The sequence below is a fragment of the Rhea pennata genome, chromosome 27 (genome assembly GCF_028389875.1).
Source record: "Rhea pennata isolate bPtePen1 chromosome 27, bPtePen1.pri, whole genome shotgun sequence".
Taxonomy (NCBI): Eukaryota; Metazoa; Chordata; class Aves; order Rheiformes; family Rheidae; genus Rhea; species Rhea pennata.
Window position 1 is genome coordinate 3,445,362 of NC_084689.1, and position 25,812 is coordinate 3,471,173.

Sequence of the window (25,812 nt, forward strand, 5' to 3'; positions counted from 1 at the left end):
ACTCACATAACGTCCTGATTCACTGCATTCTTGCCTCAATTATGGCTTAAATGCAAATGAGAATGAATGTCTAGGTCTAACTGCCATACAAGTATGTATATGTGTTTCTCATATGAATTTATCAGTTTTATTTTAAGGTTGGGTAATATTTAAGTCATCTTTAGCTCCTACATTTCTTTATCCACTGGCTTCTTTACTAGCTGATGAAGCTCTTGAAGAATGTATTATATAAAAGCACATTTTAGGCCTTAATCTCTCACTTAATAATACAAGATTTTGTCGATTCATGATTCTTTGCACTAGCTAGTTCAGTGTGTTGCACAATCATGCAACTGGGCTTCCGAACTGTTAGGATTTGTCTATATCTTACCCAATTTCCTCCTCTGAGCTGTGACGTCCCATGATTCTGTAGCAGTAGCTGTAGACAATATGTAGTAAATCTCTTGAAAGGAAAATAAGCAACATCCTTACATATTGGATGTGAGATGGGTACACACCACACTGCATCATAACTTTAGAAATCCAGGAGCGCATTCCCAGTGTCTCTGCAGGATGCCATGCAACACCATGCAAATGCAGCCAGTTGGTGAGCAGCTGTGCAGCTGCATTGACCTGGCACAGAAGATATGTTAGTGAGCACAGTGCCAGCGTGGTCGTGGTGCTGCAGGCCACACCTGTAGTGTTCAAGGCTCAAGGAGGAGCTTATTTGGCCGTACTTGGGTATGCCACTGCATGATTGTGTGCTCTGAGAAGGGCCCCCTCAGCTCTCACTTTGCAAATGGTACATAATTAATATCAGATGACATTATTATCAGTTGAAGTTACTTTTATCCCCACGATACGCTTTGTCTCCCTCAGGTCTCAGAGATACAATGTTCTACATCATATCTGACCTCAGTCTTACTAGTGCCTTTCTGCTACTTCCCTCCTGCAACTTGTATTGCCAGTGGCAGCTATTGCCTAACATCTCCCCGCAACAAGCTAGTGGGGTTTGAATCCTGCCAACAAACTGCTCCTGACCTGCTGTTATCCATGCCTAATGCTCAGCCAGAGAAATGTCTGTGCATTGCAACAGCCCATGCAGGCCCTGGCTCACAGCCCAGATGCAAAAAGGGCACTTGCCTAGGGCTGAGTGGACAAGAGCTGGGCCCCACACGCTGACGCCAGCTTAAGTTGCAGGCACAAGAAGGAATAAATAGCACACCATGGATATGATGCTCTACAGGGCTTGTGGATAACTGCTGCTCTCCAAAGATTTTTATGCATTTTTGAAAGCCTGGTGTCCAGCTTCTTCTGCATTTCGGAGTTTGCAGCTGTGGTAGCTTTGCCTGAGCAAGCAGAGATGGGCATTGAGCAAATCTGTGCTCTTCACTGCCTCACAAACCCTTTGCAGGCTTTGCTTCAGGTCTAAAGTGTGAAGGTATGATGAAAACCGTATAAAGGCAATATTCAAAATGCTATTCAATTTTATATGAAGACTTTGTTATTCATAGAAAAGACTGAATTTGCACATGATTCTTGATCCAGGAAGGCATTAAAGTTGCAGAGAGACTTGCAAGGACCAGGAAATACACTGTCTTCTTTCTGGTTATCAGAGATTTTGTTCCATTTCCCACTGGAGTAGGCATGGGCGATGAGGGTACAGGCTCTCTCTAACATAATTTGTTCCTCTTACAAAACCTACCGAAATCCAGGTTTCCTGAACAGAAGCTCACACACCTCTGACCTTCAAGAAGCTGCTTTGTTTTGGGGCTTCACATATGTAAAGGTAGGATATTAGACTGTGTCTAGCTTCCTCTTTTACACTGTCTACCACTCCTATCCGAATTCTTTCTGTGATGCAAGATACCTAGCTTAACTAGAATTCAAGTTTTCATTTCTGTGTTAGATCCCTGGAAATGCTGGTTAGACTGAGCAAGCATCACTTCTTTAAATTCCTGTCCCTCTTCTAATACCTCATTTTAAATTAGCTGATCTGGAAAGTGCTAAGAGACCTCCCGCACAAATTCATTTTTGAGGCAATGCTTTAAACATGTGGATGAACCTATGCCTGTGTCAAACTCCTGTCTAAGGAGAGGGGCAGCTTGAAATTGAAGCCTTAGTAAATAACCTTGTTACTGAGTATCTAAATAAAATCCTTCAGAGAGCACTCCCTGCCTGCACCTTGCTCCCCTTCTGTCAGCACCAAGAGCTGCAAGGTGCAGTCCCTTGGATAACTGCGGAGACACTTACTCTGAGTTTCCTTGTGCCTCCTCTGATTAAAAACAGCTGGGTGCCTGGTCTCCACTACCAGGCTAGACACTGCATGTGTTTTAGTAATATTCCAGAAAAATGTCTGAATAACTTTTATTTCTTGATTTGCTACTTAAATCTATAGGTTTCTGAGAAGCCTAGCTTCATTGTGCAGTATTGAAAGGAAGCTAGCAACAGTAGATTCAAAGCATGAAACATAGTTTCCTGGATTTCCAGCTGCCTAATTCCCATGAGATTTATTCCCATTGGTTAGTACCCAGTGTAGGCTGATGACCTGAGTGACATTGTAACATAACGCTTTCTGCCCAGACACTTGTAAGCTTTTCCTAACTCATGACAGGACATTTAACATACCTACACTGAGCATATCTGCAAATCCAGAAGGTAAGAACAGGGGGTGGGGAGAGGGGAGGGAAGAGGGTGAGTGTTAATTAGAGTGAGGGGAAAAAGACGTGCACAAATAAGGCAAAGGGAGAGATGGGGGCTGGGAGCATCTGAAAGCTTTCAGATTCTCAGCCAGATGTAGAAGTGTAAAGCAAAATGTTCTAACAATTTATTAGTATTGGTTTATTATTCATTGTCTGATAGTCTTCAAGCATGAAGAGACTGTTATGGCTATTTGACAAATTTCACACAGATTAGCAGGTGTCAGCTTAATTCAGGGATTGGGGGGGAGGATGGATGTCTGTAGCTGATTCCTTAGCAGAGGTGCAAGGAGTGAAAGCATCAGAGAAACTGCTTTCTTGTGCTCAGCCTGGCCAGAGCTGGAGGTTCTGGAGGGGAAGTTAGTTCTGCTGCTGTCCCTGTCAACAGGGGCCTCCCCCTTCATGTCATTCTGCATTGGCTGCAGCACTAAAAAATGAAAATAATAAAAACAGCAGAAGAGGCAGGATACTATTTCATAGCTACTTCTTATCACACTGCTAAAAGAGGTCTTAGCACATAGTGCGAGTTTCCTGGCAAATGTGACACAATTCGCAGGTGCAAAGCAGAGCAGCAGTCCAGCAAGCAGATAAACACACTGCTGGCAAGGTCTGCTTCCCAAGTGCTTCACCACGGTCTGCTGTGGTGAAGAGGAGTGGAATTTTCCAGCTGGTTAGTCAGACTGAGTATGCCACGCTCCCGGGTCCAACGTGGCTGCTTGCTCATGCCCGTTTGCTGCAGGCTATGAGCTGTGAGATTTCTCAGGGGCTTATCCTAGGTCAGGAACATTCTCTGGAAAAGTAGATCAGAGAGCTCACAGAGGAGGTGGCCTGATAAGCTAGGAACGTGCTTTCCCTTTGGCTCAGTTTCTTTAATGAGCTTCTTTAATGAGCAGTTTGAGTTGCCTCTGTTGACAGTGTGCAGCCAGTACCACTCAGAGCTTCTCTGTGCAATGATTTGGGCCCTGTTTGCCTGTTTGAGTTCAGTCTGACATCCACAGGCATCTGGAGCCACCACTTCACTCATCTGATTTATGGTCCATGATACTGAGATCCATGATACTGGGATTGGAAGAAAAATTCCGTTTGAGAAATCACCAAGGATGTTTGGCTAGAGGAACAAGGGCTCTCATGTTAGACAGGGTTGCATCCAGGCGGGCCTTGAATATCTCCAGAGAAGGAGACTCCACAACCTCTCTGGGCAACCTGTTCCAGTGCTCTGTCACTCTCACAGGGAAGAAATTCCCCCTCACGGTCAGGCAGAACTTCCTGTGGTTCAACTTCTGCCTATTGCCTCTTGTCCTGTCACATGGGACAACTGAAAAGAGTTTGTCCCCATCCCCTTGACACCCTCCCTTCAGGTTCTTATACACATTGATAAGATCCCCCCTCAGTCTTCTCTTCCCCAGGCTGAAGAGGCCCAGCTCTCGCAGCCGTTCCTCATAGGGCAGGTGCTCCAGCCCTCTGATCATCTTTGTAGCCCAACGCTGGACTCTCTCCAGTAGCTCCATGTCTCTCTTGTACTGGGGAGCCCAGAACTGGACACAGTACTCGAGGCCTCCCCAGGGCTGAGTAGACGGGCAGGATCACCTTCCTCAACCTGCTGACAGCAGTCTTCCTAATGCACCCCAGGATACCACTGGCCACAAGGGCACCTTTCTGGCTCATGGTCAACTTGTCATCCACCAGCACTCCCAGGTCCTTCTCTGCAGAGCTGCTCTCCAGAAGGTCAGTCCCCAGCTTGTACTGGTGCATGGAGTTATTCCTCCCTAGGTGCAGGACTCTGCACTTGCCCTTGTTGAACCTCATGAGGTTCCTCTCCGCCCAACTCTCCAGCCTGTCCAGGCCTCTCTGAACGGCAGCACAGCCCTCAGGTGTCTCAGCCACTCCTCTCAGCTTGGTATCATCGGCAAACTTGCTGAGGAGGCACTCCGTCCCCTCATCCAGGTCATTGATGAATAAGTTGAACAGGATGGGACCCAATACTGAGCCCTGGGGGACTCCACTAGCCACAGGCCTCCAACTAGACTCTGCGCCACCGACACTCAACCCATTCAATTGTTCATGTGGAAGCTGGTTTAATGACTTAATTGCTGTATGAAGATACTTACACCTAGAAAAGTGTGATCTGGCAGGGATCTTGCTGACTGGACAAGATCCAGAGATAAGAAGATGGTTAAATATAGCCTTTATAAAAGATACCATTCCCTGCCTACAAAGACAGAAGGAAAAGGAGATGCACTTATTATCATCTGCAATCCTTAAGAAAAGTTTCTGTATCTTTCTGATCCAGCTTCTGGGAGATGTTCTACAGCAGAGGATATCTGGATATTCCTGCTGACACTGAATCTGGGAACCTTTGAGTTCTCCACTCGGGGCTATTACAGGGAGGCTCTATCCCAAGTCAGAGAATTTTGCCAAAATTAGGAGCCTAGGAAACAAGACAGAAGGGTGTCATAAAAAAAAAAAAAAAAAAAAAAAAAGAAAGAAAGAAAAAAAAAGAAAAAAAAAGGAGTGAAAAAGTCTCTTGAAAAGCAAAAGGTAGCGCATGCTTTTCCTAGAGAGAACTGATGGGAAAGAAAGACAGTCTAGTCCATCAAAGCAGTTGGTTTTAAGGGATTCTAGTATTCAGTGAAGGACAGCCAAAAGTGTAGACTGCTTATTGCTGTAGGCCTGTTTTCGCTGACATTTTGCAGTTTTGAATGCTCCTTCAGGAAAGCTAGTAGATAACTGCATAGACTCCTAATGGGAAGCAAATTGCAAGATCAGACTCCAAAAGTCAACACAAACAGCACTTAGGTCTGTAGCCTAAGATCACAACTGGGAGGAAGAAGGAACCACATGAATCTACCCAAGCAGTGGTTTGAAGGGCGCATTTGGAAGAAACTTGGATGTGCTGCTGTCCCAGTAACTGCTGCAGGATCATCCACCATGACTAAGCTTTCCATACACCAGATTTCATTTGTACTTTGTTCTCTGAGACTGTGTCTGTGAGTATTGGCAGTCCACACTGCTTAAGCTGAGCTACCACCTTTTGGTGTGTCAATGTCAGTATTAACATTATTAAGCACAGTTCAGCTCATTCACAACAGCAGCTGACTGCATTTTCCTAATTGCCATGCATAATTTCTAGGGTCAGGTAGACTCAAACTTATATAATTTGCCTGCAATTGTGGTGAATTCATCACTACCAGAAAAGAGGAATGCACGTTCAGAAATTTTTCTAAATAGTATATTCTACTTAAAAGAAAATTAATTAACACAGGGCTATTCCTGTCCTGGAAAAGGAGGTCAAACTAGATGATCACAACTGGTCCCTTTTGCCCTTGTAATACATATACACATTTACACTGTTGGGAGCTGATGGGAACACCACAATGCCAATAGAATACCATGTGGAGAATGCCAGAGAAAATGGGCCAAGTTAAATTTGGACAAATATATCATCAGAGCAGCAGAAGTGAAGTATTTCCATGCTGTTTTCTCAGCTCACAGAAGGCAGATTTAACCTACAGTAGTATCAGACCAAGCTACTGGAAATAACAGGAAGGCTTTTTGACCTTCTCTAGTTTGTGCAAGACACTAGTATAGGATGCCAAAAAGAAAGCCTCACGCTGTCATTGGCTTGAATGTGGATGAATGCTTGGATTTTGGATAGATGTGGAGATGTGGAGAAGCCAGAATTGCATCACATGCTCATTCCCCTTTAGCTCTGGCTCTATTCTCCCTGGCCTTTGCTCATTCTCCAGGCTGCATCTAGGATAATAGACCATAGCAGTTGAGTTAGAGAGGAGCACCAGAGTGTGTCATGAATGATATAGTCCATCCAGTCAAGGAGAAATATGACCATGTAAGGCACTCACAGGAAGAAATATTATACAGTTTAAGTAGAAAGTAGAAGCAGATTTACATCAGTCTGACCCAAAACATTTCTTAACATTTCTGTGCAAGTTTTTCTGAACTTCATCTGTTGCAAGAGTTGAAATTTTGACTTTTTGTTCCAAGATATGACAAAAATAAATATTGAAATACTGGCATTTCTCGTAGGAGGGAAATGCCATTTTTTTTGATCAGCTCTGTGAAACACAGCAGGATTCATTTGCAGGAACTCTGCTAACTTGAAATGAGGTTTGGCAAACGGAATAATTGGACTCTGCTCCCTGGGCCAAGTGGGCAGTGCAGGCCTGGGATTAAAAACATTAACCCCAACCCCCAAATGAGGTTTACTGTACCTAAGAGAACCAGATCACAGAACTGCAAAATCCAAGGAAGGAAGAGCTGAAGGATTGCTTCACATGCAGGAAAAACACATCCTTCTCCACGGTGATTAGCAACTGGGAATATCTCCACAGCTTTCTACCCACCCAGAACAAAACATCCATGTTCCTATCACAGCTCTTGCTAAGGACTGGTCAAGCACATCCTCCCAGTTGTCAGCATGTTCAGGTGGCAGTGGTGCACACACTCACACCTGTGACTGTTGGCACCTCATCTTGGGCTTGCTGCACTCTCACTAAAGGAAATGTGGATGATTCATTACAGCATACTCCTAACATTTTTTCAGCAGTTCAGACTAACAGAGCCGCTGAGACTGGAAGGCAGCGAAGATGCATCTCCTGCAGTTTTTCTAACCTGACCCTGTAGTCTGAATGCAGCATCCCAGCTGTGCATAGCAACCTGAATGTGCCCTAACTACATGTTAACAGAGGTTTTCCTTATTATTATTTTATGAATCAATACTTACCCCATCTTTAGGTGTTTCTTTTTTTAAAGATCAAAATAGACGATCAATGTCTTTCTTAAAAGATGTAAGACAAACAGATGATAAAGAAGTGCTTGCTCTACTTGTCCTGCAAATCTCTCTTTTAGAGACACAAACCCTGTGTAAAAATATGTCCCTAGAGTCCTGTGCACAGAACTTAACTCATTTAGGGTTGCAGACTTTCCAAGTTGGGCTGAAATACAGGCCAAGGGCATGCTTTAAAGGGAGTGGGTGCAAAAAGAACTGCCCCAACCCTATGTGAACATTTTGAGTCTACTTATGAGAATAGCTTAAATCATTTTGAACAAGGCTTTGTGAGAAAATCACCAGTGAGCCGATTTGGAAAAGCTGTTCTGGGCTGTTTCTCCATGTCAACAGCCCCTCCTTTACCTTCAGTCGCAAAGGGCTGTGCAAGGAAAGCGTCAGAGCACCCTTTGTAAGGTCACGAAGTGATGTAAGTAGCAGTTGTCATATCTTTTCTCATTTCCTCTCACAAAGGTAATACTGTGAGTTTCCTTTTTACCTGTTGTTAAAGATTTACAGTACCATGTGCCCTCAGTGTGTTGTGCATGACAAAGCATGTCTGGCACTTGCAGGAGGAGGAGACTCAAGCATTTTAGCTCATTGTGGGGTTTGTTCCCCAAGGAATTTTTCCAACCAGGAAAAGGTCTGCTAGGGTGTCAGGGAACTCCGTCTGGAGGGAGCAGAGCTCTTTACCTTCTCATCAGCTTTAGATTGCTGCTTTGTATCCAAGGTCCTGGTCACTCACTTCACCTCTACCTTTTTCACCCAACTCAGGACAGAAAGTAAAATCTGAGTCTGCTCTTCCAGGGGGATACACAGACTAACTGCAAGCTAACGTTATGGGCTGTGGTTTCCTCACCTCCCTTTTGTGGAGCTATTCGCATTTTGATAATCAAATATGCAAAGGACCACACAGGTCAAGTGCAAGTTGGAGACCCATCTTGAAGTTTGTTTTTGCCTGCTAAGCAGAGCCTGGATTGAAGCCATAACTCATCACTGGTTAAGACGGTCAAAACTCATGCTCCAAGGTACAAATGCCCTCTAGCTCAGGTCTTGAAAACCTCAGAAGTCTCTAAAGTCAACCTCTACACACTGCATATGCTACTGTTGTATTTCAGATGTCAAAGCCAGTTCTCCAGTTCCCTATCTAAAGGCTCAGTTCTGCTTTCACATGGTAAGACAGAAATGGGGCCTGCCATTAGTAAAAGAAATTTCACTTCAGTTTTAAAATCAGGATCCTATTTTATAACCTGAAGGTGTCAGGAAATAGCCACAGGTGCAAGTCTCTGAGAAAAACTGGTAAAGCCAGTGAAAGAGAAGGTGCAAGTTGTTAATCACTGTGGATTTACAACTAAAGAAGGCCTAGGGATATTAACCTGGGGTTTAGGAAAATGGGTAGGAATTAGTACAGATTCTAGGGGCCAAGCTGAACTTTTGGCATAGAGAGTAGAAAAGGATAATTTTTCACTGTTAGTCAACCATTTCTTCATGAAGTAGATTTAGCATTGTAGAGCAGCTGAGAGATGGCCAAGTGCTTATCAGTTCTGCCCCTCACTGGGCAGTGTCAGAAATGCACTGTCCATGCAATGAGCTCTCTTCTGACTGCTACAGATCACCTGAGCCACCAGCAGACAGCTAACAGGGAAGTCAGGTACAGTTATGTAGGAAAACATGTTGTCTAAGCCACTGAGAGAAACAGGGAAAGCAGCAGTAATAGATGTCAATGTGTTTTTTCTGCAAAAGTCTCTGAAACTTTGCAGAGTATAGGGCTTTGGGTTTCAGTCCCTATTTGACCCTAGCATGACTTGAGACCTCATAGTACCTGTGTAACCTTCAATAGGAAGATCAGTGTTATTTCTTCCATTTACAGATGAGCAACTGAGTCACATAAAGACTTCTGCCCCATCCTCTGCACAAAGCAAAATGTGTATCTGGACCTCCAAGTCTTGTTTACACCAACCAGACCGGTGAAGGGCCTGCCTGTTTAAGACATCCAGCTGTTGCTTCTAAGTGAATTTCTGCATATAAGACAGCCTTGTGGAAAGCAATGGACTAAGGGGCAGAAGTGGGATGGGGAGGAGACCTGAACTAATTTAACAGCCTCTCCTGCTCTCTGTTACTACTAACTCTCTTTGCAGCTTACGTGAGGAGAGATAAGAAAGTGCAAAAACATTGTTAGTGTTAAATTGAGCGTGAACTATATGCAGCATCATGGTGACAGATGCTTTGTGTCCTCTGGTCTCCTGCAAATCATCTAAGATCTTTTCAGTCTCCTCCTCCGTGCCACTCCCCCATCCTTTACTGCCATGTATCCTGAGCATATTACAGTCTTCCTTTCTTCTCTCAGGAGGTACTGCTCAGAGCTCTCTGCTAACGCTGTACCTTTCTAAGGAGAAAATCCTGCATCCTGCCTTTGATCTTAAAGAATTAAAGAACAAACCAACTCAGAATAATCCCCAAGAAATTAGGAGAATTCTCAGACCGAAAAGACCTGCTGTCCTTCCTGCTTGACAATCGACATTTGCTCCAGGTGAGTGGTTTTGTCAGCAAATCTGAATGCATGACTAAGAGCAGTGCAGGTCTAGTGGCCGAAGCAGGACAGGAGGAGAGCAGAAGAAGGTTTCCTTGGGCGTATGCATGAGAGAGCAACAGGGAATGCTTTCACTCTTCTTTAGGATAGGAGACTGCCCAGAAGGGATTGCTTGAAAAGTGGGACCGTATATTTCGGGTTTGGGCTAAATACGTAGTGGGCAGCTAGAGAGAAACAGTCCTATCGTGGAATGTAACTATGGACAGGGGCTATGGGGAGAAAGGCATTTATCCTCCCAGTATTGGGCTTGAACCAATCGGTCAGGTGATAACTTCGTTATAGTAGGGTTTAGGTAGGGTTGAAATTTCTGTTCCTTGCTCCCCCCAAACAGTTCCTTCTCACAGATATGGGTCAACAACTTGACCCTGGGCAGACCCATTTCGTCTCTGTCCTGGCTAACTGACTGCGTCTGGAGAACCATCCCCGTGGAAGGAAGTGGCTTGGAGGGAGATGGTAGCCAGGTGTTGAGGAGAAAATGGAAATCTGCCATGAAACATTCCCTAGGCCTTCACTGAGTGGAAAGCCCTGCCCTGGGCTGTAATAACAACACAAAGAAGGCTGAGCTCACCCCAGTTGGACTGGTGAATGGAAATTTTCAGTGTAGGTACTTTGGCTGCATTGCTTTCAGTGTGCACTGCTCTTTCCGAGGGCAAGCAACAGGCCAGGCTGCAAAGGATTCTGTAGGAAGAAGGACAAGATTGCTTCCAGCCAGGGAGTTTGTGAGCCTCATCTATCCTGGTCCTGCAGTGCTGAAAAAAACAGCTAATGGTACAGTAGCTGGATTCAGTGCTCATGACCACAGGCACTGAGCTAATGATGAGGCAGAGTGAGACAGGAGTGGAGGCATCCGAGACCTAAATGGTCCCTGAGAAGTGCCCATCTCATTCGGCTGGTGGTGGAAGGACGGTAGCTTCCAGTTCCTGGAGTGTCAGATGTCAGTAGGACTTTGCTGCTAACTACAGTTGCCAGGCCACTGAGCAGGGTCCTGAGCACGGGCCAGGCACTGCACTGCCCGCGTTTCCTTGAACAGCCTGGCACGGGCCTTCCTCTGAGGCATTGCTCCTTCCATCTCTCTACACAAGGATGTGCTGTTTAATTTCCGTCCTTTCACTAGGTGACCCAGCTCTTATCCTGGAAGGGAGTTCACCTTGGATAGACTAGTACAGTTTTCTCAGTGGTCCCTTGCCTTGCCTCTAAATATTTACCTAGTTTGTGCCAACTTCTTCCTTACACCCTCTCCTCCTGCACATATTCCTCCCTCTTTTTACCCTTAGGTTGCTTTGCTGCTATCTGTGGATGCTTCCCTCCTTGAAAATCCTAGTAGTTTTGATGCTGAGCATATTAGCAGAGTTTCCTTGGAGACAAGAGAAATAGTGGGCTCAAAAGTGCTGATTATTTCAGTCTCTCATTGGCTTTCAGCAGCAAAAAAAAAAAAAAAAAAAAAAAAAAGGAAAAAAGAAATTGTGTTAGCAGGAGCAAGAGGAAGCCTGTTGTCAAGGCTTGACATGATTTTCCAATATTGTCTCTTTAGCAGCAAGGCACACTTGGGGTGCCAGGCCCCATGCCCGGGGCAGCAGAGTGACGGTACATGCCCTACTAAGCAGCTGCTGCTTTGGGATCCTATTGCCACTCTTCCTCCCGTCCCAGGAGGCAGGTTATCCTGAATGAGATCTTGTGGTGGGTATTTCTAATTTGTCTGATTTCTGTCAGTCTCAAGGGTAAGGCCGACTAATTAGACTAACCCTTTGCATGCTGTTCTACACAGACTTTAGCAATAGTGGGACAGTGATGCAGTCACCAGCATTTGAATCATTGCCTCTCATTCATTGGTTTTGAGTAGTGAAAAGTTGGTCTGTCACAGCCCAGAGCTTGAATTCACCACGAGAGACTGGAACTCTCCTCTGTTGTGTTGGTTATGCAGGTTTCACCTGTGCTTTGGGGTCTGTTTTGTTTCTGACCTGATCCCTGTACACTTGGACAGTGTCTCTATAGTCCTCCAAGATTACTTGTCCTTGCTTCTACCTCCTGCACACTTCCTTTGAGTCTTTGTTTGAGTCTTGTCAGGAGCTCCTTGTTCATCCATACAGGCCTCCTGCCACCTTTGCTTAATTTTCTGCCTGTTGGGATATTCTTAAGCTTGGATGAAGTGAGCCTTGAAAATCAGCCAGCTCTCCTGGACCTCTCTTGTTGCCAGGGATGTACCTCATGGGATTCTCCCAAAAAGGATGTCTCCAAAGTGATGGATGGAGGCCCTAGGGAAAGGCTGGACTGTTGTCAACAGTTTGCAAGTTTTATCTGGACTATACAAAATAGTCAAATTAATTTCCTCTTCCCTCAGTCCAGCCTAATGCTGAGCTTTGCTTAGACAAAAGAAGACCATAGGTCTTCTGCACTTTCCTCTCATGCTCAGAAAGCTCACAGTCCCATGACTCCAAGACAGTCTAATGCACGTGACTTGAGTGAAGGAAAAGTTATGTAAAGGCATGGAGTAGATTGGTATTTCCCTGTAGGCTTAAACGTAGTTTCTGTTCCTGTTGTGAAAGAGTACAAGGACATGCAAAACTCTGTTTGGACAGTGAGTTTTTCCTGTTGGTTATAATTCTTCTGCGATAACAGTGAAATGAGGTTTCCTCTGGCAGCACGATTTCTGTCTGTTCTCCCTAGCAAAAACTTAATGCATCACTTCTATACACAGCTGATCTTCTCTGGCCAGCACCATTGCCTTGAGCTTTCTGGAGACGTTTTCCAAATGGAACGAGGCCCTCTATCAGCACTGCAGTTCTGCAGAGGCAGATGCAGCACATCCCCCTGACCAAAAAAACTGCCCCAAATATAGCCCTGTAGACCTCTGGATATTGGACAATACACTACACTGAACACTTCCTTCACTTTCAGACACAGTTCCCTTAGGGCACCCCAAGGGTACCTCAGAAATCTAAAAAGAGATAGACTGAGAGTCTTAAGTATATGCCCAGTGTACACAACAGATTCATGGCCCTTGAATTCACAGGGCTCATTCTCTTCAACCTCCAGTGATGTTCTTACATGTGCATCTCTCAGGGAGGAACTGTTTGTGAGTTCCCATAGATGCAAACTTTCTGGATGAAGTGCAAAGTCCTTTGTAGTGCAAAAATTTCAGAAATACATTTGTTGATATGGGTTTTTAATAACAGAGTGCAGAAACATTTCATTGATGGCAGCCTTATTACAGTCAAACATTGCTTGTTTTTACTGAGGCTCAGCCCACACAAAAACCAAAGCAATAAGAAACTGAAGGTTTTCATGGTGACTTTCTTAGAATCCGTAAGTCATCATAAGAGGATGTTCTCTTTCATTCCACGACATGTCCATTGCTTTAAAAAACTTTGATAAAGGATCCTATCATAGTTTTTTTAACCTGGCTGGTCTGATACTGAGATTATCCTTACTGACTCATTTCTCTTTTTTCCCTCCCTTCAGTTAAATACATATAAAGCTTGTGTTTCGCTTCTATTACTCTCCATTTAAACAAGCTCACCTCTTCTCTGGGAGAGGGAAGTGGGTAAGGACGTAGGAGGTTGTGTGCCTTTTTAAGAGTCTTTAGTCAAAGCATACATTTACTCTGAAACGCTAAGATAATATTTCAAAAAATTTCTATGCTGTCTACAATATTTTACTCTTTCAGTTTCTCTTTTTAAGTTTGGAACTGTTCTGTTCCTTGTGGTTTAGGGAAATAAACTTTCTCCATGTACCACCAGGCCACAGCAGGGTAGATGCAGAGCAGAGAATTCAGTCCATGTGTTAGGAGCTGGGGGAAAAAAAGGGGGGGAGGAAAGAAAAACACTTTTTGCCTGTGATTCTAGAGAACAGCTGAGTGCAAAAACACACCAGAGCACACTAGGTTCGGTGATCCTAGTCGATGTGGGCAGCAGCGGTGTCATCACACCAATCACTACTCTGTTGTCAAGTTGTTCACAGCTTTCCCGCAAAGGGAGATCAATGGATGCTGAAAGGGCACTGTCTGATAAGATACATGATTTTGGAAATTTAAGGAAAATTGGAAAATTAAGAGAGTGTGATGTCTTGACATTCCTTAGATACTTTTTATGCCAGAAGAATATTTAAGAATGAGGGTACATGTGCGACAAAGAGATGCAAATCTGTCCTGCTGCTACCACTACGGGCAGTGCACTTGGCCCTTCAGTAAAACTACCTCCATAGGTGAGTGTATGTGGCTGCTAGTTTCTCCTCCATTTCAGTCAGGATTTTACTAGCTGCTAGCTTTAAAATATGTTTATAGGAAGGTGCTGCACACTGGTTGGCTTCAGCTTTTCTAGTGTTGACTGCTTTAGCAGAGACAAGGCATAAAGAGGAGTGTTGTTTATCAAAGTACAGTACAAGTTGTAACAGATGCATCTCAGTTGACTCAGAGATTTATTTTTAAAAAGCCTTCCCATTTTGTAGTTCTTTAGAACTCCTTAAGTGCTCTTTGCAAACCTATGTATTGCCCCTCCCCTTGGAAATCTTCTCTCTTGGTAGATGAGAAGATGATCATACAAAAATCTGCAAAGAGCAGGACAAGGAACATAGTGCAAAGTCTTCCTTCCCCATTTTTCACTTTCACCATCTTCTGACTGTTCTCCATCAAATAGCCAAAATTCCACTGTTTATCTGACACCTCCTTGCTAGGAACTAGGTTTTTGCAACACTGAACTTTCTTGCAAAATATTCTGTGCTTCCTAGTCTAGGTTGAAATTATCCCTAAAAATGGTCTCTCATAGATCTCAGTGTTTCTAGAGATTGGAGTAGAGACTGGAGTGGCACAGACATAAACAGGAGAATCTTCACCAAGACAGTAAGGTCACATTTTTCTTCAGAGGAAGGAAAATCCATGACATTAACAGACTGTTAATCTGCAAGAGATGATATTCTCATGACTTACTGTAGCAGTTTCAGAACTTCCAGTTGATGCAATAGAAAATATTTACACAATTTCAGTCCAGCAATGAAGAGGGAATGTACTGCGGAGGGAGTTGCTGTATTGCAAAATATGCAGATGGAGAAAGGGAGCAAGTCATCTAACTGGTGGGGACATCACAAGAACAAATTTTGTTAGTGAGTTCCTCTTATGCGACAAGTTTTGTTCTGAGAAGCCTGCTGAGGATATGGTGGAACATGGCATCTAGTGATCAGTACTGAATTTTCCCACATCAAAACAGAAACTTCATATGCTTTGCACAGAAACACTTCTTCCAGCGCATGTGGATGGAGAGACAGCCAGAGAAAAGAACAGGTGAGTCCCTTCGTACAGGGAGTGGGTTCTGCTCCCATCTCCCCTATACAAGAATTCGTGTCACTGCTGTAGTATGCTCTAGCTCTAAGAAAGGCAAGGTTTGGACGAAAGGTGATATCATTTATTGGGTCAACTGCATAGCTGAAGATTAGAGACAAGCTCTCTGTAGGCAGCCTGTGTTAACTGAAGTGTATTCAGACCATTTGGCACTATTAAAAAAGCATCAAAGCAGGGTGTTTGTTGTAGAGACAGAGTTCCAGATCAGGAATCTCTGGCTTAAGTTCCCCATGGATTACTGTCTCATTATTTGGGTTAGGTATATCTTTCTTTTTTTTTTTTTTTTTTTTTTTCATGTCCCTTCTCCCATCTTTATGGATATATTATATTATATATATTACATACATAGATTATATTATATTATATATGTTGCTGATTATGCATGAGGAAACAGGTTGTTTTTTTTGGTAAAGATTCTCTAGTGGAACCTGTGATCCCATACTCCTCCTTCAAAGCTGGTCTTCTCAAGTTACCACAGTAGGCAAATAGTAAGCCTGGTTTGTGTTTAGCAAGCCAGTGATGAGTGATTTCACAGCTGTCGTTGTGACTCTTTTCACTTCACTTCAGAGAAGACAGGTAATGTCAGACCTAGCTGAGTCTCAAGGACATGTGAGAGGAAAGTGCGTGCCTGAGAGAGAAGGGGAGGCTCATACTAAGGTAGCTTTGGACTTCTTTGGTTGTCTGTACTCATCTAGTTTTAGATTTTCATTGCAAGCTCCTTTGAAGAAGAATCATTTTCATGTCTTGTATCTGTCAAGGCACAGTGATGGTAGAAAAATGGCACTTGCATGGTCTGGCAGTAATTCTTCTAATGATAGGAAGTGTTGGATTGTTGGTTCTTCCTAGGAGACTGGCTCCACAGAGCAAGTATTTTCTTCTTCTTTTTTTTTTTTTTTTTTTTTTTTTTTTTTGATTATTACACCAGCTTAGCCCTCCTGCTCCTTTGTTTTCAGGAACAATAGTAAAATATAAACAGTAAAAAAATACTAAAAACAGCAAACAGATTGCTCCAGGCCTCACGGTTAGCAGGTAACAGAGCAGAATTGGTTCTTTATTTATCTCTCTGCAGAAGGCTTGGTTTTGACCTTAGTATTTGTGAGGACACAAAAGTGTTCAGCAGAGCTGATTAACCCAATCAGTGGAGTTCTTTGGCTTGATAGAGATGGTTCAGAGATACTGCTTGAAAGTCTTGCTGTGCTTCAAAGATAAGTCAGATAAAAACAACATTCTCGGGCTCCACAGATGACAAAACTTGGGGTTATGTTCCTTTCTGCAGAAACTGATGGTGCTGCTCTCTGTAATGCAGAAAACTGTTCTGGTAGGGACAGTTCCTAGGGAACTGTCCTCCTAGGATGTATGTGGGAAATTCTGTTTGCTGCTTGGTCTTGGTTACAGCAGTCTGTGTGCACTCAAACATGTGCAGGTGATAAAGTACTCATCTCTGTGCAAACTGCTAAACTCATAAAAACAAGCCTGGGTCCCTGTGGAGCCCCTTCCTGCCCCCCAGGCCACCATGAAGTGGAGCACCACTCCTCTGCACAGGCAGGTGCTGCAGAGGCCACGGGTTCTCTGGAGACAGCAGATCACAGTCGTGACAAAGCCCTAGCAGCACTTGGAATGCCTTGGCCTGAGATCCGTTCCCTGCGGGGATGCAGAGGAGATTTTCAATCAGCACTGATTAAATCTGCTCAGGCTCCAGAGAAATGACAGAAGAATGAAGACAAAGTGTTAGGTGCTGCATTTTATTTTCTCTCTCCTGTGCTTCTCCCTGCCCAGCATACACAGAGCCGTGCCTCAGGGACTGAGTGTCCGTGCTGATTATGAGCGAGCAGAGTCACGTGAACAGCCTGTTCCTCAATGAAGATGCAGCCAAGCGACTCAACGCGGAGAGCCGGGTGCAGCGCTTCCAGCAGGCAGTGCAAAAGCGGGCAGCACGGGCCAAGAAGCGGATGCACAGCATCACTGCGGACAGCGCTAAAAGCTTCTTTAGGAGAAATGCGTTTGTCCTCTTCACCATTGCAGCAGTCTTACTGGGTATGGAGCTGGTGGCAATACTGGGCATCATTTACAGTTGTGGGGAAAAGTCCATCTATTCCCCAAAGGTTTTATTTTATTGTAATGATTTGGCTGGGGAGATGAAGGTAAAGTACAGTTGTGCCTGAAGCTGTATTCAGAGAAAGCCTCTGAGCAAACCTCGATGGCATTTACGGGAACTAGTAGAGCTGAATCAGCAAACCCTTTCTGTTGAAGATGATGCCTAAGCTCTAGCCAGAAGGGGACAATGAGGACTCCCTCACACATATCCTCTGTGAGGTCTTTCGATCCCATACACAAAGTTGTTTGTGATCTGGACAGTATTTTGACTGCTGCTAATCAGCTGGCCTCAAGCTGAACTGCAAATGGAGCAGTCTTACCAGAGGTTTGCTGGAAGCATTATAACTACGCTGTCTTTTTAGTCAGGTAAAAAGTATCCCCAGAGCTTTAGTTCCGTGGTACCCAAAGAGGGGACTGAGGCAAAGGACTGTGACACAATGCACACTAACGCTGCCCAGCAGATAGTGGATTGTCCTTGGCTTTTAACCCAGGCTGGTTGTGGCTCAGTCACTTTAACAGATTGATAGGTGAAGCCTGTGAGCTGTACAGTCACACTTAGGTCAGACCAGGGGATCACTACCTCTGGTCACAGCATTTTTGTGTCAGTAAGCTTTCTGGGAACAGACTCCAGGAGAGCAGCAGACTGTATGTGTGTGTGTGTGTGTGTGTGGGCGCACGTGTGTGTGCATGTGTGTGTGTGTCTGAGAGAGAGAGAGAAAGAGAGAGAGCACATACAACAAAAACTTGATCACAGTTTTTCAAAAGAGGAAGGAGCATTTGCTCCTTCCCCTTTGGGAGGGGAAGAGCTGAAAGAAGAGGGAAAGAAAAGCCATGGTGTAGGACTGACTGAGGGATGGCTCACACTCTCCCATTTCCATTCTTATCCCTTGTTTCACAGGGATCATCCTGGCTTTTTCCCTCCGGCCCTACCAGCTGACCTATCGCCAGATCAAGTATTTCTCCTTCCCCGGCGAGCTGCTGATGCGTATGCTCCAGATGCTGGTTCTTCCTCTCATTGTCTCTAGCTTGATTACAGGTGAGGAGAGCCAAGGCAATACTCTGCAAAGGCTGCTGCTAGCTGTTGCAGGAGTCTCTCCTGATACTCTGGCTGCAGCTGCAAAACTCAGCCTGAGACCCACCAGTGCTATATGTCTCCCTCTGACTCCTAGGGGGAGCTGCTGTTCTAGTTCTCCTCCATCATTGTCCTATCCCCTTTATATCCAGGTTTTTCCATAACTACAGGCCACATTCTCCCGTATCTTCACCATCCTGGATCTCCAAAGTCTGCCCCTTGTGTGCCATGCTTCCTACAGACTTTAGCTCCCTATCCAACTCATGTTTGTGCCTTCCATACTTAGAATCTTACTCTAGCTTCCCCCTTCCCTCTAAGTTAAGATAACAGACCTTCTCATCTTGTTTCCCTGTGTGACTCCCCAGGTATGGCCTCGCTTGATGGCAGAGCCTCAGGGAAGATGGGGATGCGGGCTGTGGTCTACTACATGGTGACCACTATCATAGCAGTCTTCATTGGCATCCTCATGGTGATCATCATCCACCCAGGAAAAGGATCTAAGGACAAGCTCCACCGAGAAGGCAGAATTGAGCAGGTGCAGACCACAGATGCCTTCATGGACTTGGTAAGGTAGGTGAACAAGCTCGTGTCATGCAAGAACATGCTGGACAGTGAGATTACCTTCCTCCACTGACTGTCCTTTTGAAGTGTCACAGCCTTAGACACACAGTTGGGGGAAGAGAGGTTTCTGGCTGAGACTTGCCCTGCCTATTACTTCTCGTAGGGGGACTCTCTTCTTGCTTATCAGGATGTCAAGAAGCAGAGACCTTGTAACAACTGATAGCCAGGACTTATGCTGATGAAGCCCGTGTTTAGGCTCCTGGTTCTGGGGGTCATCTGCACTGTAGCCTGATCTGGCATGTGACTGTTTTAACTAGAGACACTGCTCCATGATACAGGCACTGGCCAGGAAGACCATATTTGCCTGCTAGTCAAACAGGACCATAACTCATTCCTTGTTTTATCTACTGCAGGAATATGTTCCCGCCCAACCTGGTAGAAGCCTGCTTCAAACAGGTATGAAATCTTACCTGGCCTACAACCTCCCTTTGTGCCCTGTGCAGTAGACCATGGCCAAACTACTTTTCTGAGGGATAAGAACAGGGATTGCTTTATACTGCTTTCACACGTCCCCAACTCTGATTGCTTCAGGAGGCATTGCAGGTATCAGTTAATATTACAGCACCCCCCAGTAAAGCTTTTCAAGCTGCTCTGCAGACTATTTCAAACCCCAGAGTAAACATAGCAGAGCAGCTCTGGCTTCTTGCCTCCAGCTCATCCCACACTAAGTCACAAAGGGCTAGCGTGATCTCAGGTAGCAGACTTGGATTGCCAGTGAAATGGGAGCAGATCTTCCAAGGATTTGTCTCTTTCATAGTGCTAGTGCCCTTGGAAGCAGTAAAAAGGGCTGTCACAGGAGCCAGAATATCTGAGCCCAAGAGTTGGGGGTTCTGTAGCTGTGCTCCAAGATAGACACCATTGCCTGTTGGTAAGTAACACGTTGCTGCAGTCATGGGGTTCAGTATTAGAGGGAGGAACATTACTGTGAATAGAAAAAATTATCAGGGCGCAATCTTGATTATTTTAAAAACTTGGCATATTGTGATTTAATGCACCTAAATTAAAATTATGTCCAAGAATGAAGTCTGGAGAGCCCTACAAAGAGTAAGAGACCATAGCCTGGTCTTTCAGAAAGCAGGGCTTCTGCAAAGGGTGGAGGGGGATATTGTGTGTAACATGCAGGTGACCGTGAACCTTACTCTATGGTTAAATGGTCTAGTGTGGACCTTAGATTTCTGAACAGAGAAGAAGGAGGAAGTTCATCTCATACCTGTATCTCTCAATGGGTAAAGAAACACTGGGTACAGTTAAACTACCTTCTTTTTAGGGGTTCCTAAAAATGAGAAAGATATAGTAAAGCACTATAATGCCAAGAAAAACTGTTCAAGTAGAAAAAGAAAGTGTCTTTGACTTGCAAGAGTGCAATTACATCCAAAGGAGAAAACAAAGGTATCAAAGAGATCTTAAGCCCAAGGGGTGGGCATGGGGTTAGAAGTAACAAGGACTGTAAAATAAAAACAAGGGTTCAAATGGAAAGGTAGGTGCATTTCTTAATGTACCTTCTTTTTCACTTTCAAGTGAAAAAAACTACTCATGGCCATGTGGAATTTATGTTTTTTGGTATTTTCAATTTGAGATTAAAAAAGATGCTTTAACCATATACAACCACATGTGAGTAGATGCAATAAACAGAACCTGGGTGAAGTTCTCTAGATGTTCTAATGGTCTTCTTTGGCCTTAAGATATATGAACTTTTGGAACTAAGCACTAAACTAGGGAGTTTGAGGAGAACAAACACGGCCAGTTTTCCAAGCAGGTCAATAGAAACTTGGAGTACTCTCTTTAGGATGGAATGCAAGGGCCTAATTTGTTATCCAGAACTCCTGAACCAGGGCCTGTGAATGCATCTCATAATCTATGTCATTTCAGTACAAGACACAGTACACCACCAGGGTCTTCACCAGAACCGTCCTTCACAGCAGCAATGTCACAGCAGGTGTCACAACCACTCAGATCTCTGTGCCTGAGAACTTTACCAGTGTCCTGGAGAACGTCACTCATGCCCTGGGGACCCTCTCCGAGGTGCTGACCTTTGAAGAAGTCATTCCCATCCCGGGCTCAGCCAATGGGGTGAACGCGCTGGGGCTGGTAGTGTTCTCCATGTGCTTCGGTTTGGTGATCGGCAGCATGAAGCAGAAGGGACGGGCCCTACGGGAGTTCTTTAACTGCCTCAACGAAGCCATCATGAGGCTGGTGGCCATTATCATCTGGTGAGGAGCACGGCTGGTTGAAGCAGGAGGTCTGCAGGTGCAGTTTCCGCTGACCTGATGAAAAATGGGGTAGCTTTAAGGATGACATGCATAGGAAAAGCAAATGGGCACAGCTCTCTTTTAGCTCCATCAGCCTGGAGGGAAAAGACTGGATGGTATATTTGTTCACATTTCATTTCCTGTTTTGTTTTTATTGTAGAAATATCAGGCACACCAGGATATGCTTTCCTTGAGGCTGCTGGAAACTGAAGTGGAAGCTCTCTTAGCCTTACCAAGAAGAGTAGGGTGTGAGGCTTTCCCATAGAAAGCTTTCCTTCTAGCTATGTTTCAGGAGCTAGAAAACAGCATTTTACCAAACCACGTTTTTTTTTATCCGCTGGAGCTCAGGTTCTGAATAGGAGTTTGTGGAAGGTGCCATGCGACAGGAGAGGAGAGGGACTGAAGTAATTGACTACACAGGCAAGTGTGAGAAGGAAGGGATTTGTCAGATCCACATTCTCTCCTCTGTTTTAGATCACTCCAGTTTCCTTTCCCTGGTCTCCTAGTCACAGGGCCTGGGCACAGGGGGACAGACCTTACACAGAAAGACAGAAAGGAGAAGCACAACCCTGAATTCAGAGCTGAGTGATTCATTGTCTGTGCAGCAGCAGCCTCTCTAGCATTTTTTCATCCATGGATGAGTCAGAATCTGGTGCCTTGCTTCAGGAGAGACAAAAGACACCCAAAGCAATGAAGGGAGAACACAGAGTGGAATGAGTGGACTGTTCACTACTCTCACAGCTGATTTCCAGCTGCCTTCAACATCCTCTTACTGTGAGAGGGTGTTGATATGTACAGCACATTGGTTACTTCCAGGAAACTGCCTGAGCACATGCTCTCCCCTCCAGAGAGACCTGACTTCTCAAACCATGCTGCTGTGGGAGGCAGGACAGTTAGCTGAGGCCCAGCACAACTCACCTGTGTTCATGGGCTCAGAATTGGCCTGTTCAGAAATTAGTCCAGGTTGTTTCTCACCTCCCAGTCAGCAATTCTCTCTGGCCCTGAAATCAGCCATGCCTGAAAGTGCTACACTCTGTAGCTGCCTCCCTTAAATATGTTGTTTGTGGAGGTACTGATTGCCACAGAGCTCATATTCTCCCTGCACCTGGTACAACTCCCTTCTCTTGTCACCGAAATGAAGGGCTTTCAAGTTTGATATACTTTGCTTTCAAATGACTCTCTGGAGGAAGGCTATGTCAAAAGGCTGAAGTCTGTCCAGTGGGTCATTTCTGCTAAAGTAGGCCTAATGACTGATTAGAATCAGAGGCCTCCAGCAGCTCAGAGGACTAAAAGACATTCCAGAAACATGGGGCATGTGGCAATTCTTCCAGAAACCTATCCCCACAGTCTGCAGGGTTGAGTGGAATCTTCCAAGAATCTGGCATTTTTTTCCTGGAGAGATCTGCAGCCAAGAATGTCTTTTAAGAAGGTCAGAGGAAATGAAATATTTGTGAAATCCTTTCCAAACTTTTCCAAAGCTCCCAGGCTGACTTGGAATTTGGCATGTGGGTCTTTAAGCCTTGGGCATGAATTGCATGTGCACACCCAAGATGTGCGAGGCCAAGCCCTGAGAGATGCGGCCATGGAGCTATGGTTCTCTTTGGTCCAGTTATTTATCCATGTCCATGTTATGGCTTCCTTCCTGTGGAGCCTCACTGCCGCTCATGAGGTGCATTTTTATTGGAAAAAAAAAAACCTATAAGGATTGGAAATGTTAGATGTATACTTCAAAAAGGGATTGCAGAAGAGCCAGGGCTGTCTGGCAGGCATTGGTGTGCTCATTCCTTGCTACACCAGCTATGGACTCCCTTTTTTGTTGTGAACTGTAAATAGCAAGGCTAGCATCTCAGAGCTTATAGAACACTATCACTTTTACTTGCCCCTTCCTTATTACTTCTGTACTTCTCCATGCTTCTCAGTGAAAAGATACCCTCACTCCAAGTTCTGTTAGGGAAGGAAGGGACTGCGAAGACTCCTTTAGATAACCTTCCGCAGCAATGCTACCAGGAGTGTTGAGATGTACGCAGGAAACCCAGAAGGAGAAGGAAACCTCCACCAGTATCCAGGTTGTGCACGCAGCAGAGTACTGAGGTCCCTGACAGTGTGGTAAGTGCTGTTGTTTGAGCATACAGTGGACAAGTCCCAGCTCTCTCCAGGTTACCAGAGAAAAAACAGCAGTATCATCCAATAACTAGGCTCAGCCAGCACTTCTGGTGTGCTGGTTTATTGCAGATTTGTCCAGAAAGCATGGATTAAAGCAGGTGTGAGTGTGTGCATGCCAGTTCTGAGCATTGCCCTTGTGTTTCTGCCACAGGTATGCCCCAGTTGGGATCATGTTTTTAATTGCTGGCAAAATCTTGGAGATGGATGACTTAGCAGTGATGGGGGGCCAGCTGGGAATGTATACGCTCACTGTCATCGTTGGACTGCTCATTCATGCCCTCTGCATCCTGCCACTGCTCTATTTCATCGTCACCCACAGGAACCCCTGGGTATTCATTGCAGGCCTTCTGCAGGCCCTCATCACAGCCCTGGGCACCTCCTCAAGGTATGCTGGCTAAATAGACTCTAGAAGGAATAGGGTTGGGGCTGGTGTGGACACTGTGCCTGCTTCTCAGTATTTCCACTCCTCTCAGTGCAGCACTGAAGCCCCACTGAGCAGACAGACACTGAGTGCTATCCTCTCTTCGTACTGGTGCAGCCAAGCTCACTGGGAGTGGAAACTCCCCTGCTCAAGAGCCCTAATCACACGGCCACCTCCAACAGCCAGTGCATGACCCACATTCTTCCTTACCAGAACATGGTGATGACTCTGCTTGCACCGCTGAAAGGCTGAGCTCAGGAAACAACCCAAATCCCAGTAAATCACAGGATTATTCCCAAGGCACCTACCTCTCACACACATGTGCACATTTCTCTCTTTCATGCACACAGACTGCGTGCATCTAGCACTAGACTCCTGGGAGGTCTGGACAGAGGCACAAACACCCATATGTTCAGTGACTCACATTGCCAAGCAACACAGCCACAGCGTGGGATTGCACAGGTGGCTGTTGTTTCATTCAAGTGCTGTGTTTCTTGACATATTCTTTTTCAGACAAGCAAATACAATCTCTCCCACATGCATTCTCACAGAGAAACATCAGCACGTTTCTTGCTCATGTTCTCTTTCAGAAACAATTCCCTGTCACCCATTTTCACCTCTTCCAAGATATATTCTCACACAAGGGTCATTCTTATCTTATGCACTGAGGGTGGGAGAAAGGGCTCAAGTTGATTTAATAGCTGAAAGGAGGTTTGATCGTGAGATTCTGTCCTATGTACCCTGAATTCCCCAGCATCACTGTTCTTGGTGTTACATCAGCATCACCAGCATCAGGGCTACATAGACCCTATCCCAGCCCCCTGAGGAAAGCCATGTCTGAACGTGCAACTGCAGCATGCACCATAACTGAGGAAGCCTTGCTTAGCCTGTTCTTTCTCCTAGCAGCATCTGGCCTCTGGTTCACATGGCAGGGTGAAAAAACAGGTGGGTAAGGTCATACACTAGGCAGAGGCTTAGTCCCTCTTCCAAAGTCTGCATATACTTAATTCATGGTGTTTTGTAAATTCCTTTCAGCTCAGCGACTCTGCCCATCACCTTCAGGTGCTTGGAGGAAAACAACGGTGTGGACAGGCGCATCACGAGGTTTGTTCTGCCTGTGGGGGCTACAATTAACATGGACGGTACTGCTCTGTATGAGGCCCTTGCAGCCATCTTCATTGCACAAGTCAACAACTATGAACTCGACTTCGGACAGATCATCACAATAAGGTGCCTGTGGCTTTGGAAAGGGTTATGGGGCTAGAGGAGGGACACCATTTTTGTTAGTTGAGGTGCAGTCAGGGTCCTCTTCCACCTGGAAGCTATGACGAGAAAAAAGTGTGTGGAAAAGGAGGGTGAAACTTCCAATTGTAGAAACAAATACAGTTTGGGTGCCACATCTGAAGGGCGGGGGTAAAGAGGATGGGGCCAGACTCTTTTCAGTGATGCTCAGCGATAGGATGAGAGGCAGTGGGCCCACTGAAACACAAGAAGTTCTATTTGAACATAAGAAAAAGCTTTTTTTACCGGGAGGGTGACCAAGCACTGGAACATGTTGCCCAGAGAAGCTGTGGGGTCTCCATCCTTGGAGATATTCAAAAGCCACCTCACTAGGGTGTTGGGCAATGTGTTCTAGCAGATCCTGCTTGAGCAGGGGGGTTGCACTAGATGATCTCAAAAGTCCCTTCCAACTCCAACTATTCTGTGATTCTGTGATCTTTAAGGCTTCATTTCAGCCCCTACTGCATTTCCAGGTCTGGGCTGTCCCTTAGCTAGGGCTGCAGTATGCAGTCTGCTATGGCTGGGTGCCTA

At 45.2% G+C, this 25,812-nt stretch overlaps 1 protein-coding gene across 3 annotated transcripts in view; it reads left to right on the forward strand.

The window, feature by feature from the left end:
* Nucleotides 1-2,560: 2,560 nt before the first annotated feature.
* The window catches only part of LOC134151457 (excitatory amino acid transporter 4-like), a 31,315-nt gene continuing 8,063 nt past the window's right edge, over nucleotides 2,561-25,812 (forward strand). For all 3 annotated transcript variants that reach the window (XM_062595986.1, XM_062595985.1, XM_062595984.1), the window contains exons 1-9: nucleotides 2,561-2,637; nucleotides 9,809-9,991; nucleotides 17,157-17,414; nucleotides 18,373-18,510; nucleotides 18,912-19,116; nucleotides 19,521-19,563; nucleotides 21,037-21,377; nucleotides 23,731-23,964; nucleotides 25,036-25,230. In XM_062595986.1, coding sequence (XP_062451970.1) covers nucleotides 17,201-17,414; nucleotides 18,373-18,510; nucleotides 18,912-19,116; nucleotides 19,521-19,563; nucleotides 21,037-21,377; nucleotides 23,731-23,964; nucleotides 25,036-25,230 — 1,370 coding nt within the window. In that variant the 5' untranslated portion in view covers nucleotides 2,561-2,637; nucleotides 9,809-9,991; nucleotides 17,157-17,200. The remainder of the gene's footprint in view (nucleotides 2,638-9,808; nucleotides 9,992-17,156; nucleotides 17,415-18,372; nucleotides 18,511-18,911; nucleotides 19,117-19,520; nucleotides 19,564-21,036; nucleotides 21,378-23,730; nucleotides 23,965-25,035; nucleotides 25,231-25,812) is intronic.